General features: G+C 37.9%; 1 protein-coding gene across 6 annotated transcripts in view; it reads left to right on the forward strand.

Moving 5' to 3' along the window:
* EFCAB3 (EF-hand calcium binding domain 3) overlaps positions 1-18,306 on the forward strand; it is a 163,484-nt gene that overhangs the window by 111,882 nt on the left and 33,296 nt on the right. For all 6 annotated transcript variants that reach the window (XM_082706472.1, XM_082706474.1, XM_082706473.1 and 3 more), the window contains 5 exons: positions 542-646; positions 3,981-4,034; positions 5,804-5,908; positions 12,326-12,379; positions 16,312-16,365. In XM_082706472.1, the coding sequence (XP_082562598.1) occupies positions 542-646; positions 3,981-4,034; positions 5,804-5,908; positions 12,326-12,379; positions 16,312-16,365 (372 nt within the window). The remainder of the gene's footprint in view (positions 1-541; positions 647-3,980; positions 4,035-5,803; positions 5,909-12,325; positions 12,380-16,311; positions 16,366-18,306) is intronic.

The raw sequence follows: 18,306 nt of genomic DNA on the forward strand, positions 1-18,306 counted from the left end.
TGGGGATCTAATGTACAGCTTGGTGACTATAGATAGTAATATCATGTTGTATATTTGAAAGTTGCTAAGAGAACAGATTTTAAAAGTTCTCACTACCAGAAAAAAAAAAACTGTAACTTTGTATGGTGATGGATTTTAACAAGAATTATTGTGATGATCACACTGTAATATATACAAATACTAAATCATTATGTTGTACATATGAAACTGTACATATATTATACATATGAAAATGTTTATATGTCAATTATATATGAATTTTTTAAAAAATGAGAGTCCCTCTACCTCTCACCAATCTCATCCCTCCCCATAAAGGTAAATACTGTTTACTGTTTACCTTTTTCTCAAAGGTTATCTTTCTCAATTTTTTCCTATTTTCAACAGACATATCTAAATCTGGGAGATATATATGTATTAATGGTTTCTTTAAGGCCTTGTGGTTTACCCTCCAGTTGGGATTTATGATGCATGACCATGATTCGCATTCTTCAGTCTTAAGCACCAATATTCATGAAATTATTTCATGCCCCTCTTTCTTAAGGACCAAGGGTCAAACTCAGAAAAGTAAAATCCGTCTTGGAAAACATGGGGATTAAACTCAAGGAGGATGACCTTGAGGAAATAATGACCCAAGTACCAACTGTTGGTAAGTGTTAAGGCATCATTGTGCTCTTATCTGTGTTCATTGTATTCTTTTTTTTTGTAAGATTTTATTTATTTATTTGACAAAGAGAGACAGAGCAAGAGAGAGATAGAGCACATAAGCAGGGAGAGTGGCAGAGGGAGAAGCAGGCTTCCCGCCAAGCAGGGAGCCTGACTGAAGTGGGGCTCAGCCCCAGGACCTTGGGATCATGACCTGAGCCGAAGGAAGCTGCTTAACAACTGAGCCACCCAGGCGCCCCTATGCTCATTATATTCTCGCCTATTTATTTCTTTGAGAGAGAGCACGCGTGAGCACAAGCAGGTTGAAGGGCAGAGAGAGAGGGATAAGCAGGCCTCCTGCTGAGCAAGGAGCCCGATGTAGGATTCTATCCCAGGACCCTGGGACCATGACCTGAGCTGAAAGCAGACACTTAACTGACTGAGCCATCCTGCATATAACTTTTGACTCCCCCCAAATTTACTAATAGCCTACTATTGACCAAAAGCCTTACCAGTAATGTAAGTCAATCAACACATATTTTATATGTTGTATGTATTATATACTGTATTCTTACAATAAAGTAAGCTAGAAAAAAGAAGGAAAAAATACTTTTACAGAACTGTACTGTATTTATCAAAAAAGTCCACATAATATTGTTCCCCCACAGTTCAAACCCATGTCATTCAAGGGTCAGCTGTATTTTTTTTTCCCATTCAAGCTCAAGGACTCCCTGAATTCTATCATTAGAGAGCCCATAGACCCCAGGTTAAGAAATCCTGATTAAATCCTAATTCCTGATATAAGTCACCCATGCAACACACTGGCCTCCTGTTCCTTGACCTCTCTAATTTTAATCATCTTTTACTCCCATCCCTTTAATTGCTCACCTAATACTTGACTAATACTAATACTTTATCACCCCCAAAATCTGTTTCATCTACACACTCTCTGACCTTTATCATTCCAGCTTATTTACTTGCAGATTTTCCTGCCATAACACAATACAAGAATGCCTGAAAAACCTCCCTTTCTAGAAAATTAAAATTGCCCACTAAAGTGAGCTTATGGGGAAAATTGGAGAAGCCCATTCAAAATATGTGCCACCTTGTGACCAGAACAAAAGCAGCAACTTATCCTGTGTGAAGAAGCTTAAATGTCACAGGCAGATAGCTCAGAGTAGCTGGAGATTTTTTTTTTTTTAATGTGCATACACACCCACAAGGAAAGAGTTGAAAAGCTGGCTTGCAGCTCTGAAATCACGTAGATGGAAGCAGAACCCTGAGCCACGGAACCTGGTTCCCCTTCCTATATTACCGGCAGGTATTTTTTATAATTTTACTAAAATAGAACTGAAAAGGCCCCTGCCATAACCAACCAACCCTTCTGACATTCATAATTTTAATTCTTCCACTTAGAAAACAGATGTGTGAACCAACTCACCATCCAGATTGCTGGGACATTACTCCATCCCACAACTGAATGTGATGAACTCGAGTCACCAAGCAGGCGCTAGATAGAGCCCAGCGGAGTGCAGAACTCCCGCTCTAGCTCCCTGCCACCTAGAGGCCATCACCTCTGCCCCTGTGGTGGGCGGGCCCTTCCGCTGGTGCCCAGGATCTCATTTCCCCTTGCCTCCTCCAAGACTGCACTGCTGCAGTTTCCCCTTTTCGCCTGAGTCCTCAGGTTCTCCCTCTCTGCTCTCTCTCTCTGTAGATCCCACTGCCCTGCAGATTATGCTTTCGTCTTCCCCCTGGTCCCCTGCTGCTACCACTCCACCTCTTAGCTCTCTTCACAGCAGAACCTCTCAGAACGTTGTCATTGCTTCATGTTGTGTGGTGACTGGTCGTGGCCACCCTTGCGCTGAACATAATTTGCAAAGTTGTCAAATCTCCATGCTCTTTGCCTGAAGCTAATGCAATATTGTGTGTCAGCGTGGTTCAAAAAGAGAAATCCCAAACTCACGGCTCCTTTCTGTCTCCACTTCCTCACTCCCATTCCACTCTTGTTCATTCCTCTTCCTAGGAGACTGCCTCCAGCCTCACCGGATCAGATGAAGCTGACCAGAGCAAATTTCTATCTCCCACTCATCCTCCCTAAGTCAGGAATGGTATCTCAAACTAGCTATTTGAGATCTCCACGTGGATATCCAAAAGGCATCATGAATTTAATGGATTAGTAATTAATCCCCCTCAAAAGGACTAAGCCCTCCCCCCCCTCAGTCATGGCATCCCATCTACTCTGCTGCGTGAGAAGGCGGCGGGTGAGAGGAGATGAACAGTTTTCTTCCTTGATTCCTCCTTTCCCTTCTATCCCACATTTAAATCTCGGCTCCACCTGAAACATACGTCCTGAATCCATTTCTCTGCGTCCCCGCTGCTGCAGCTATAGCCCAAGAGACAGCATCTCTTTCCTGGGCCACTGAAACCATCTCCTGTCTTGTCCCCCTTCCTCCGGTTTCCCCATCCTGCACACATCAGCCAGGGTGAGCTTCTGAAAGCTGACGTCAGGTTAAATTACTCCCCTTCTTCACGGCCTCCAATGACATTCTACTGCAACAGAATAAAACCCCAACTTTATCATCAGGGCCAACAGTTACCTTCGTGATTTGGCCCCTGTCGCCCCAGCCTTTTCTCTGCCCCTCAGTTACAACAAAAAGCAGCAACTGATACTGGGTGAGGAAGCTTAGACAGCCCAGGTAAATAGCTCAGTTTCATCCCCATCTGAGGGCTGCCACACATGCCGTGTCTTCCTCTCCTAGTTCTTTCCATGACCACCCTTCTCTCATCATTCAGGTCTCAACCCAAATAGACTCTCCCTGATTTCCCTGTCTAACGCACCCTACCATTGCTCTTTATTATGCAACCCTATTTTATTTTAGTCCCTCAAATGATCCTTTTTATTTTGGTTACATGCTGTCTGTTTCCTTCTGCTAGATGTACACTCCTTGACAGCAAGAACTCTGGCAGTTGGTTTACTTTTGTATCCCCAAAGCCTAGCAAAGTGCCTGGCACGTAAAAGCTACCCCCTAAATATTTGTTGATTAACTGACTACATTAAAAAAATACTCAGGGTCAGGTTCATTTGTCCTGTCTCGCTATACTCAACTGTAACAAATCACTTCTTAATTTAATCTAAAGCAAAAAGAAGGGAGATACAAGAATGATTTGTTACAGATTGAAAACTTTCTTCATTTCTAAGATAGCACTATTATCTTTGAGCAGTCACATTCTAGGAAAAATTTGAGGAGAAACTGCTGAATATTTCTGGTCTTCATTGTTTCAGGGTCTCAGTAACATCAGTTTGTCTGATTCTGAAATTTATTTCCCTTGCCTTACAGGTGATAGAACAGTTAGTCTGAATGATGTGATGGATGCTATCAGTGGGTTCAGGGGTAAGTTGAAAGCTATGATGAAATGATACTATAAATAACATCTTAATATTTTACAATATTATATTGCAAATACAATATTTTGGTGGAGAAAAATATTTCCCCTTCATATATATTTAAATTCTTTCATATATGTTCCATTTTTATGGATGCTTCTGAACTTGGGTAAACAGTAATCAATGTGTGTTAATATATCAGTGCCCATGACATTCTCTGAAACTTTCCCCAAAAGAGTTTTTCAACATAGGGCTAGGTATTAAGAGTCAAAGAACTATTCCTTTTCCCACACGAACCTCACTCCAAGAAATTTATCCTCTGGAAATAGTTAAGCTAAATAAAAAGAGGAAACCCTCTGCTTAAAGCCCTTCAGAGAAACTTGAAACAGCCTAGATATCTAACAGTACAGGAATTAGTACATACTCCACGGCCTGGTAAGCTAGTAGAGTTTCATGTGTTGAAATGTCAACTATAAAGATTATGTGGCACTTTGGATGTTAATGATGTAATTTGTTAATGATGTAATATCAGGTTGGAAAAGCAAAATACAGAATTGTGTGTATATTATATTTCCACACAATGAAAGTACAGCCTTATTGTCAAAGACCAGAAATGGAATTTTAAAAACTACAATGGTTTTTGTGGTAGAGTAGTAGAATTGTATTTTTCCCCCTTTATTAATCTTTAATGTTGTATGTTTTTATGATGAATGAGAGAAAATTACTTCTGTGTTGAGATGAATAAAAATCTTGAATGCGTAATGATCAGAGAAGCAAACTCCAAACAAATATTTTTAAATGAAAATAAAATTTTAAAAGCTGGTCTATAGAGGGGCACCTGGGTGGCTCAGTGGGTTAAAGCCTCTGCCTTCGGCTCAGATCATGATCCCAGGGTCTTGGGATCAAGCCCCACATCGCATCGGGTTCTCTGCTCAGCAGGGAGCCTGCTTCCCTTCTCTCTCTGCCGGTCTCTCTGTCTATTTGTAATCTCTGTCAAATAAATAAATAAAATATATTTTTAAAAGCTGGCCTGTAGAAAAACCCTGAAATTTTCAAGTAGGGTTGAAGGAAGAATAAAAATAAAACCAAATCCCTGTATGCAGCTTAATTTACTATGGATTTTATAATAAATCCCAGTCAGTTCCTAACCCATGGTATACTTTGTTTTTTGTAGCCCCCAGAATTAAAGACACAAGACTTTCCTTTTCTTTTTCTTTTTCTGTTCTTTTTTTTTTTTTTTTAGATTTTATTGATTTATTTGACAGAGAGGGAGATCACAAGTAAGCAGAGAGACAGGCAGAAGGAAAGGGTGAAGCAAGCTCCCTGCCCAGCAGAGAGACCGATGCAGGGCTCAATCCCAGGACCCTGAGATCATGACCTGAGCCGAAAACAGAGGCTTAATCCACTGAACCACCCAGGCGCCCATCTTTTCTTTCTTTTCTTTTTTAAGATTTATTTATTCATATGGCAGAGAAAGGAAGAGAGAATCTCAAGCAGGCTCCCGGTGCAGACTCTGCACTGAACACAGAGCCTGACGCAGGGCTCTATCTCAGGACCCTGAGATCAGGACCTGAGCCAAAACCAAGAGTTGGATGTTTAACCAACTGTGTCAGAAGGCACCCTGACACAGGACTGTTTTCTGACCCTACTGTTAATTCTGGGTCTATGTGGACAATCATATATATAAGTACATTTACATATATATAAGTAGCATTTTTTCATCCTTTATATATAGTTCTATAATGTTTCTAAAATTTATTTCTTAATTTTTCTAAGGAGAGGTGATTGATATCCAGGACTTAGACAAATTTCTAGTGAGTGAGGGGATCGAGCTCACAGAAGAAGACATGAAGGAGCTGATGTCTCATTTGACTGTTAATGGTGAGGTTTTTAAAAATTCTCTTGTCTTTCTAGAACTGTCTTTGTTATCCTGTATATAAGATCCTAAGGATCTTATCTTTTTTTTGATCCTTATCTTTTTTTTAAGATTTAATTTATTTATTTCAAAGTGAGAAAGCATGAGAGTGGGGAGGGTCATGGGAGAAGCAGACTCCCCACTAATCCTAACCGCTGAGTGGAGAGCCCAATGTAGGTCTCAGTCCTGGACTCCAGGATCATGAACTAAGCCAAAGGCAGACACTTAACTGACTAAGCCATCCAGGTGCCCAATCCTTGTCTTTTTATCATCTACAACAATGCTTCCCAAACTTGAACATGCATATGTGTCACCTGGGCATTTATTAAAACACAGAATGTGATTTGGGTCTGAGTTGGATCCTGAAAAATTCTGCATTTCTAACGAGTTCCCAATGATGCCAGTGCTACCACTGTATGGACCACACTTCCCCATGAAGGTCTTCAAAGATGTAGAAATGATAGATTACAATTATACCTGGACTTTCATTTCTTAAGTCACAAGTACAAGCAATATTTAATTTGTGCTTGAGGGTGAGATTCCAGCCCAAAAATAAGAATAAAGAATATTAGGGTAATTGAAATTAAAAAAATAAAAATGAGTATTAGGGAGATGTACACAAGAGGAAGCAGGGTAGTTAAGGGTTAACTTATTTCATTTATGCTTGTTTTTTGTTTGCTTATTGAGATTTTTATTATCGTTTATTGAATCTGGCTACATGACTTATCTGCAGACTGTTCTGTTCTATAGCTACTTTAGATTAGTCTTCTTTTATTTCTACTACTTTCTTTGTTGTTCTGATTTCTTTAAAAAAAAAAAAAAAAAAGGTGATCTGGGAGCATTTGGGGAGTAACATTTCTTACCATAATGCCTCAGTGATGTTGCTTGAATTCTGACCTTGAATGTATAAGATTGTATATTGATTGATTCAACCAACAAATATTTATTGATCATTGAATATGTGCAGGCACTATACTAGATGCAAGGAATATAAGAGTGAAGCAGGTAGTGCAGGCTTGGTTTTCTCTGCTAAGCCTAACTGAAAATAGGAGGTAAAACACTGAACCAGTATGTTTCTCAAATTCCAGTTTTAAAGCAATCAGTTTGAACCTATTCGTGGCAAACATCACTTTCTGTTCTCTCCAGTTTACCGTTTCTTCTTGTTCACCTAGACTTTCTTCCTCTCCTCTCTCCAATGGAGAAAAGGCTCCTTTCAGCACCTCCAAATCCATTGCTCTTGACTTGATCATCTCCCACTTTGTCAAAAATTATTTTTTAAATTGAGATATAATTGGAATACAACCTTATATTTTATTTCAGGTGTACGACATAATGACAACATAATGGTTCAATATTTTTACAAAAAATCATTTCTTTCATAATTCCTTTCCAATACATTCAGTTTCATCTCTTTCTCTCTACTCTGCCTATGAAGAAGCACATGGTCCCTCAGTCCTTTTACACACTAACCTTCAGCTGGTTCTTCTGCTTCCTAATTATGATCATTCATCCCTTATTCCTTTCTCAATCTGCTGCTTAATTGTCTACAGGAGCCACTTCTGCTTCCTTATTTCACATTCTCTTTGAATCCTTGCAGTTGGCTTCCCCACTCATGTAGCCTGTGAGGCTACAGAAATAGCCCTTAGAATCCAAAATCATGAATAATTTCCTTTGCCAGCCTCACTTATTCTATCTTCCGAACATAGGAACAATCGAGGGTTTGTTTCTCAGTCTTCTCAGTTTTAATTCCTTCCGTCTTTTGATGATATCACTCCTTGATTGTTGCTTCATTATCAGCTCTCTATGGCAGCAGTTCTCAAATTACCATGAGATTAAAACTATTTTTTAAATAACACTAAAACAATATTTGCATTTATCATTCTCATTCACTCACAAGTGTACAGTAACTTTTCTAATAAGTTATATGATATATTCACACATGACATATCTGAAAAACCTATTAAAATATTTCTTTTCTGGGTGACTATAGGTGACTCAGACAGTTGAGCATCAGACTCTCGATTTCAGCTCAGGTCATGATCTCAGGCTCATGAGATTGAGCCCCTTGTCAGGCTCACACTGGACATGGAGCCTGCTTGAGTTTCTCTCTCTCCCTCTGCCCCTCCCCCCACCTGACGTATTCTCTCTCTCTCTCAAAAAAAAATAAGTAAAATAATAAAATATTTCTTTTCTGACTACATAACTCTATAAGGCCAGATTTTCTTCAACTGAAAAAAACATATCACAGAAAACTAAATGTAGAAACAGATTGAGGATCCCAGCTGTCTTCTATTAAGCCAGACATTAAAGAGATTTGCAAAAATGTAAAACAATGCTATTTTTGCCTAGGCCGCTATAACAAGAATACCATACACTAGGTGGCTTCTAAACAACAGAAATTTATTTCTCACAGTTCTGGAGCCAGAAATCCTGATATCAGGGTGCCAGCAAGGTTGAGTTCTGGTGAGAAGCCTCTCCTGGGCTACAGATTGTCACCTTCTGGTGGTTTCCTCACATGGCAGAGAGCACAGAGCAGCAGTCTCTCTTCTCAACCATAGGGTCAGTAATCCCATTCATGAGGGTCTGTCTTCAGGATCTCATCCAATCCTAATCACCTCCCCAAAACCCTGCCTCTTAATACCATCACACTGGAGACAGAATTTTAATATATGAATCTGGAGAGACACCAATGTTCAGTCAGTAACACTACTATTCCCCCTAATTTTAATGCCTTAATTTTTTCATTTTCAATTAATATATATTTTTCATTAAAAAATATGCTAACATATACTAGATTTAGAGATACCTGGATGGCTCAGTCAGCTAAGCACCTGCCTTCAGCTCAGGTCATAATCCCAGGGTCCTGGAATCAAGTCCCGAGTCGGACCCCCCACTCAGCGTGGAGTCTGCTTCTCCTTCTGACCCTCCCTACTCTGAGCTCGCTCTCGCTCTCTCTCTCTCTCTCTCTCTGACAAATAAATAAATAAAATCTTTTTTTTTTAAATGTACTGGGTGAAATAAGTCAAGCAGAGAGAGTCAATTATCATATGATTTCACTTATTTGTGGAGCATAACAAATAGCATGGAGGACATGGGGAGTTAGGAGAAGGGAGTTGGGGGAAATTGGAAGGGGAGGTGAACCATGAGAGACTATGGACTCTGAAAAACAATCTGAGGGGTTTGAATTGGCAGGGGGGTGGGAGGTTGGGGTACCGTGTGGTGGGTATTATAGAGGGCACGGATTGCATGGAGCACTGAGTGTGGTGCAAAAATAATGAATACTGTTATGCTGAAAATAAATAAAAAATAAATTTTTTAAAAATGTACTGGGATGCCTGAGTGGCTCAGTGAGTTAAAGCCTCTGCCTTTGGCTTGGGTCATGATCCCAAAGTCCTGGGATCAAGCCCCACATCAGGCTTTCTGCTTCTCCCTCTCTCTCTGCCTGTCTCTCTGCCTACTTGTGATTTCTGTCTGTCAAATGAATAAATAAGTTCTTTAAAAATAAAAAAAAATTAAAATTTAAAAATGTACTAGATTTATTGCTATTTTAAAACATTTTTTAAAGATTTATTTATTTGTTTGTAATAGAGAGAGAGTACAAGCAGGGGCAGCTGCAGGCAGAGCAGGCAGAGGGAGAAGCATGTTCCCTGCTAAGCAGGGAGCCGGGTGTGGGACTCGATCCCAGGACCCTAGGATCATGGCCTGAGCCGAAGACAGACACTTAACGACTGAGTCACGCAGGCATCCCTATTTTAAAACGTTTTTTAAAATTTCTCAGTTTTAGTATCTAATGTGGTGATGATAACCCACATAATAGCTATAACTCACATAAACCTCTTGGAGGTCCTCAGAATTTTTTAAGAATATAAAAAAGTCCTGAGACCAAAATGTTTGAAGACTTTTGTTCTCTGGATTATTCTTTGTCACCACTTTTTCCAGCTGCCTACTGGATATTTCTTCCTTTTTGTCCCACCAGCACCTTAAGCTGTTCTTGTGGGGAGAGAGTGGACTTCTCCTTAAACAGCAGATACATACAAATACAACTGAGCTAATCAAACTCCTCAGTTATGGCACACTATCATCATTGGTCCATGCAAGGACAGTTTGTGTTTTGTTTTATTATTTTCCCCTTTACCACCTACTTCCATTCCTATTTCCTTCCCCCAACATAGGTACATTCTCTATTATAGCTACTGTATATCCTTCCAACCCACATCCCTCATGTGTATTTTAGATATGTGTTTATCCCTTTAAAAATGCAATATTAGGGTACCTGGGTGGCTCAGGGGGTTAAAGCCTCTGCCTTCAGCTCCCAAGGTCCTGGGATCAAGCCCTGCATCAGGCTCTCTGCTCAGCAGGGAGCCTGCTTCCTCCTCTCTCTCTGCCTGTCTCTCTGCCTACTTGTGATCTCTGTCAAGTAAATAAATAAGATCTTTAAATAAATAAATAAAATTTAAAAATAAATAAAATAAAAATGCAATGTGTGTGGTATTTAATTTCCTTAAATGGTATTGTGCTATAAAACTCATTCTTTTTTTTCAATCAACATTTTTAACAGCCCTATTGAGATAGAGGTCACATACCCAACAATTATCCATTTAAGTATGTAATGGGATGGTTTTCAGTACTGACAGATACAAGCAACTATCACCACAGTCATTCTAGTACATTTCCATCATCTTAAAAAAGGTGCTATGTGTATGCAGAAGGTGCTAAGGGGACATTTAGCCAAGACTGGGGTTTTCTGGAGAAGACCCTACGCTGAACAAGTTTGGGAAGATCATTCCAGCCAGAGAAACATACTCTGTACCCTCAAGAGTGACAAGTCTACCACCCCAAATATGTTGGTTCTCAAGAAATCCTTGGTAGAAGGAAACACAGAGCAGGTCCTTCTCTACCTATTCCAACTCTGAGCAATTTGCCAATATAGTCACTTCATAACTATTTTTTTTTAATGTCATCTGTCTGAGTTCAGAAAAGATGATGTCAGATTTGAGCCTTAGTTGTTCTTGTAATATCCCTTCTCTACATGTAATTTTTGGAGTTTCATACTTTGAAACATAGAAAAGAGGAACTGTATTGAAGAAGTAGAGAGATTTGTCTCACTAAAGATTTATCCTTTCTTCCATTATACTCACCTGAGGGAAAAACAAATGCAATTTCCACGCAAACCAGTTTCTCTAGTAGTTCTAACTCCTAGGAGAAGTTCCAGTCTGCCATGTCATTTTAATAATTTCACAACTTTTATCAGTTTTATGAGTTTTTTATTTAAATTCAATTAATTAACATATAGTATATTATTAGTTTAGAGGTAGAGTTTAGTGATTCATCAGCCCATACAACACCCAGTGCTCATTACATCACATGTCCTCCTTAGTGCCCATCACCCAGCTACCCCACCACCCACCACCCCTCCAGTAACCCTGTTTGTTTCCTAGAGTTAAGTCTCTTTTTTTTTTTCTTTAAGATTTTATTCACCCATTTGACAGACAGAGATCACAAGTAGGCAGAGAGGCAGGCGGGGGAGAGGGGAGCAGGCTCCCTGCTCAGCAGAGAGCCCATGTGGGGCTCCATCCCAGGACCCTGGGATCATGACCCGAGCTGAAGGCAGAGGCCTAACCCACGGAGCCACCCAGGCGTCCTAGAGTTAAGTCTCTTAAATGGTTTGTCTTCCTCTCTGAATTCATCTTATTTCACTTTTCCCTCCTTTTCCCTGTGATTCTCTGTCTTGTTTCTTAAATTCCACATATGGTAAAATCATATGATAATTGTCTTTCTCTGACTGACTTATTTCAATTAGCATAATACCCTCTATCTATTTCCATCCATGTCAGATATGGACAAAGACGGGAACCCTCTTACACTGCTGTTAGGAATGCAAGCTGGTATAGCTGCCCTGGAAAACAGTATGGAGGTTCCTGAAAAAGTTTAAAAATAGAATTACCCTCCAACCCAGCAATTGTGCTACTGGGTATTTACCCAAAGGATGCAAACACAATGATCCAAAGGGGCACCTGCACCCCACTGTTTAAAGCAGCAATGCCCAAAGAGCCAAAATAAAAGCCCAGATGTCCGTTTACAGATGAGTGGATAAAGAAGATGTGGTATATATTGGGGCACCTGGGTGGCTCAGTGGGTTAAAAAGCCTCTGCCTTCGGCCCAGGATCCTGGGATCAAGCTCCACATCAGGCTCTCTGCTCAGCAGGGAGCCTGCTTCTCCCTCTTTCTCTGCCTGCCTCTCTGCCTACTTGTGATCTGTGTCTGTCAAATAAATAAATAAAATCTTAAAAAAAAAAAGATGTGGTATATATACAATGTAATATTACTCAATTTTTATGAGTTTTTATGTGACTTCCTCTGTGTCTGATTCAAATGTTTTACAGGAAATGGGAAGGTTACAGTGGATTCAATAATGGAGGGCCTAAAGAAGTTTAAACGTGAGTGGAAATTCATGATTCATTTTATAAAAATGGATAATCTGGTGCTATGAGTTTATTTTTACATGTGTTTTCTTGGTTGTTAAAGTAGTACATGTTCATTATAAAAAATTTCTATATCCAAAAAAACAAAAGAATGCAAAAGGGAAATTTTAGTAATTCTTAATTCTATCACCCGGTGATATTCTATAGTTTTTCTCACCCCTAATTTTTTTCCTTGTACACACATAATTTTTATGTATTCAGCATTAAAGCCTCACTTTCAAACTACTCTTCCATTTTCCTATTAATGTTAAAATCTTACCTATTGATAGGTATGTCTGAATACCTAAAATTCCTTTTTGGATGCCTGTGAAATTTAACACATAACCTCAGAACTTTCTGTTTGCAGGCCTCTTAGCATATTTATTTCTAAAATAAGTTTCCCAATGCCAAATGCCACCGTCTGTACTTACTTAGAAAAGAATGAATGGGAGGTTTGAAAATGATGCTGTGAAACCCATCAGGAGAGGCAAGTTAAGACTTGTCTTCTGCCCTCTTACCCCCACACACGACTTCAATCTGTACTTCATTCTCCAGTAATTTTGATTTGCTCTCTGCATTTTTTCAACAAGAATGATTTTTTTAATTGATGTGTCTCTGAAAGCCTGATCGTGTTTCAAAAAGAAGAACTTAAGAATAATTTAAGGTGCTTTATGTAAGTATCTACAAAATGAATGTTAATAAGAGAAGATAAATTTAAATTCTGGGCACCCACACTTAACATTTCCAAATGAGTCCTCCTGTATTTTATTATTTGCAAAAGAAAAAAGTTCTCTTTGAATAGGTCCCATTCTATCCCATATATTGCTACTTCTGTCACTGGTGCCAGAAAACTTTTGAAAATGTCTGCTTAGTAGCATTTAACCCCAGCATTTAAAATCATGATGCTGAATTTATGGATACTGAAGCAATCCTCTGTGATTATGTATAAGATCAATGTTTTTGATTTATTGAGTACCCACCCACTGTAAAAAATAAAGTTAAGCAGTGAAAAAGGGACAAAGTTCCTGCTCTCAGCAAGGCTATTTTTGAGTAGATAGTACGTGCTCAATAAATGCTTGTGGGTTGACTAATAGAGGTTCTAGTCTCCTGCTTTCAGATAATGGAAGATTCACTAACCCAAGCAGCTATATCAAGGTCATTCTTATAATCACCCTCCCAATCTGGGCCATTTGAAAGAGTTATAGAACACCATGTAAAACCCCAGGGCATGTAAGTGAGTCACCCCAATCAGAATCAATTGTTAAAACCCTTCTACAAAGCCAAAAAAGCATGGCTTCCTAGTCTTGCCTGCTTACTTTTCCATCCTTCTTCTTTGTCGCCTTCCATTTCTTCTTTTTCTCTGTTCTTCTCTTCTTCCTATATCTATTAATAGATTATTTTTCTCTCATCCCTGCTTCTACTTGTTTTCTGACTAGTATTGCCTTTTTCTCTTTTCTTTCTAGTCTCTGTCAAACATACACGGTTCACATGCCCACCCTGCTCTCCCACTTGCTTTCTTCACTATGTAAGCCATTCCACTTGCTGCCATCAAAATGTATGTTATTCTGTGAAGTCCACAGTGCATTAAAGAAAGAAAATGTAGACATTGAAAAGTGTGTTTCATAATTTTAGAAACCTTCAACATTAGTGTGTATTCCACAAATTCACCAAATATTACTCAGTGTCCACTTACTGTGTTTTCTTTATAGATACAGGTACTAAGAGAACAGATTTTATTTCTTTTTTTTTTAAGATTTTATTTATTTATTTGAGAGAGAGACAGTGAGAGAGAGCATGAGCGAGGAGAAGGTCAGAGGGAGAAGCAGACTCCCCATGGAGCTGGGCGCCTGATGCGGGACTCGATCCCGGGACTCCAGGATCATGACCTGAGCCGAAGGCAGTCGTCCAACCAACTGAGACACCCAGGCATCCCCAGATTTTATTTCTGAATACTGTATACTGTATTGACATTTTTTGCACATTCAAACATGTGCTACCTATGATTTAAGTTTTCACTTTCAAATTTCTGATGACTAGATATACTCATTTTTGAGACTGGCATTTTTTATACTTAAGTTATCTTTTTTCTCCAATCCCCATTTCACCATTTCTCTTTTTCTAAGGAATATAAGTACATTTCAGTTACCTAAACATAATAACATGAAAATGACACTTCTATATGAACAACTTCAAGACCTGCTAACATTTCATGTCATTTGATGGTGATCATTCAAAATTCTACTCTGGCTTGTAATGGTGTAGGTTGTAGGGTTCTATATGAGAATTTCTCTTTTATATATAATTTTTTTTATTTTTTTATTAACATATAATGTGTTATTAGCCCCATGGGTAGAGGTCTGTGAATTGCCAGGTTCACACACTTCATAGCACATACCTTCCCCAATGTCCATAACCCCACCACCATCTCCCTACCCACCTCCCCCCAGCAATCCTCAGTTTGTTTTATGAGATTAAGAGTCTCTTATGGTTTGTCTCCTTCCCGATCCCATCCTGTTTCATTTATTCTTCTCCTACCCCGCCAAACCCCCCCCATGTTGCCTCTCAACTTCCTCATATCAGGGAGATCATATGATAATTGTCTTTCTCTGATTGACTTATTTGAGAATTTCTAAAACCATACTTATTAGGACTATAGAGAAACTAAAAACATTGAGAAAAAAATCTACTGTGTAAAAATAAAGGCTGCCTCTTGTCAGAAACAGAAATTTTCCAAGTCCCATTCCCAACCAGTGCGGTGCCACATGCAGCATCCCAGGATGGCACAGGATCCCTCTAGCAAACTAATGTCTAGGCAGGGAAAAGAACCAAGCAATACAGAAGAGAAGAAGAGAGAGAAGGGAGGAATAAAGGTGTTTGATTGGTTCTTCTTAATCCTATAAATTGTGTTTCATGTTAGTATTAATCTCTCCCTTTGCATAAAGAAAATGTAGCCATTTTGTGTGTCCTGCTTTCTGCGTGATATATAACCCTGTATAGGCTTTACAGCCTAAAGGTACTACCAAAACCTTTCCATGTTTCCATAACCTGCAACTGATCTTTCTTGATATCAAAATAACATTATTGGCTTTATCTGGCCAAACTAAACCAAACTTAGAGCATTGAACTATTATACCCAGCACTTTTCTCCTGAGTTAATCGCCTTGTACCTAGAAAACCAAACTACCCAACATTTTGAGAGGACAAAAAGAAAAGAATTGAATCTACTATTAAAGTACTTGTTTCATTGTTCTTCTGGCCATAGGGTAGAGTAGGGCAAGACAGATAGATTTTGTAGTCAATATTATAACAAATATTATATGTACATACTTCACAGGAGAAGTATGTAATAACTATAAAGAAGAAAGAAATAACTATATCACAAGAAGGCATGTAATTAGTCAACAGGTTATAACCAAATCACTAATGCAAATGAAATGGATAGCAAGTTGTCCTCCTTGAGTCAACAATTTTTCAAAATTGCTTCACTTCTTTTCATCCTAAAAGATGATAAGTGAATAGTCTTTCCTTCAGTGTTGACTCTATTTGTTGTTTCAAAGACAATTTTTTTGGAGTTTGATACATTAAGGCACCAAAAGAGGCAATATGAATTAAGAAGTATATCTCTAACTGAGGATGAAAGAGTGCACTCATCGTGATGAGTGCCAGTGTTGTATGGAGGTGTTGAATCACTATATTGTACACCTGAAACTAATATTACACTGAATATTAATTAACTGGAATTTAAATAAAAACTCTAAGAAAATCCAAGAGATATGTCACATATAACTGATATTTTCACTTTCCCACTCATAGGAGGAAAAATTAAAAGAAAACTGTAATTTGCTCCTATTCTACTTTTCAAAACTTCAGAAATGGATATAACTTTGACTCTTAATTTTATCTTTAAGCAAAAGGGATGGTGCCACTGCATAAGTTGATGAAAACTGGACATGATACTAAAGGTGAGTGTGAGACCTGACGTGAAGGTATTTAATACTTTGACTTCTGTATTTCAATCCCATAGTTATATTCCCTCATAGTTTTGTCAGTCACTACCCTCTATCTACTTGTTGCTAGGCAACTGTACACTTATCTCTCCAGTTGTTTTTCTGAGTTCTTTTTGCTTTTATAGTCCATACCACACTGCATCACAGGTGATTATCAAGTATTTTACTTTGTCTTCTAAGGGATTTATTTGTGATGGAATTGTTTTTATCTCTAGTTACTTTGTAACTTACTTGGTGCAATTTATTTGAAACACAAAGCAGGTGTTCCTAACTCTAAAGAGATGAATTGTCACTAAAGAGATGAATTCAACTCATTGTGCTTTAGTGTCCTTATCAATAAAATGAAAAAGGTGAATTAGATTAATGATCTGTTAGTTCTTTCTCAGCTGTAAAATTCTAACTTTTGTGGTTAAAAAGACACTATCAAGAAAATGAAAAGACAACCCACAGAACAGGAAAAATATTTGTAAATTATGTGTCTGGTAAGGGTCTACTATCCAAACATATAAAAAAAACCCTTGTAACTCAACAGTAAAAAAAAAAATAACCCAACTTTTAAAATGGGCAAAAGATCTAAATAGATATTTCTCAAAAGAAGATATAAAAATGACTAATAAGCACATGAAAAGATGTTCAACATCATTAGTCATTAAAGAAAAGCAAATCAAAACTGCAAGCTACCACTTCACACCCACTTGGATGACTATAATAAAAAAAAAAGACAATAACAAATGTTGATGAGGGCATGGAAAAATTGGAAAACCTCATATACTGCCAGTGGGAATGTAAAATAGTGCAGCTGCTATGGAGAATAATTTAGCAGTCCCCAAAATGTGAAACATATGACCCAGCAATTCTACACCATGGGATATACCCAAGAGAAATGAAAACATATGTCCACATAAGAACTTGTACAAGATTGTTTATAGAAACATGACCCATAATAGTCCAAAAGTGAAGACAATCCAAATGTCTATCTACTGATAAATGGATACACAAAATGTGGCCTATCCGTACAATGGAATATTGTTCAGCCATAAAAAGGAATGAAGTATGGATACATGCCAAAACACTGATGAACCTTGCAAACATTATACTAAGTGAAAGAAGCCAGACAAAAAGGCCACATATAATATTATTCTGTTTGTATTAAATGTCAAGAATAGGCAAATCAATAGAGATAGAAGATAGATTAGTGGGTGCCTGCAGGCAACTACTGTGAGAGGGGAGTGTGGGAAGTAGCTGCTAGTGGTACAGGGCTGCTTTCCACGAGATGAAACTATTCTGGAAGTAGATGGTTACTGATGCCTGTACAAGTTTGTAAATATACTAAAAACCACTGAACTCACACTTTTAAAAGAGTATGTTTTATGGTATGCAAATTATATTTTAATTTTTATTATATTATTTATTTTAATATATGACATATTATATTTATTATATTATATTTTAATTTTTTAAGTATAAGACTGACCAAAATATATATATAATATATGTGTATATATATATATATTATATTATATATATAGTATATATATACAGAGCTTGACAAATAGGTGCAGATTTGGCATTCTTGTTGGTTTATATATATAATATATTATTATATATTTATTTATATATTTATATATATGTATAAATAATATATAAATATATAATAATTATTAATAAATAGTTGATAAATTAAATAAATAATATATCATACATATTTTATATATGTATTTTAAAAAACAAGAATGCCAGATCTGCACCTGTTTATTTGTCAAGCTCTGTAGGTGGAAAAAATAAACAATAAGCTGGACCCAATATAAGTCCTAGCCCCAAAGCACCTTCCATATATCCAGCGTACCTATCTGTGGAACCCAGCTTATGTCCTAGTACTATCAGCCCCACAGATAA

This window comes from Mustela nivalis (genome assembly GCF_964662115.1).
Source record: "Mustela nivalis genome assembly, chromosome: 17".
Taxonomy (NCBI): domain Eukaryota; kingdom Metazoa; phylum Chordata; class Mammalia; order Carnivora; family Mustelidae; genus Mustela; species Mustela nivalis.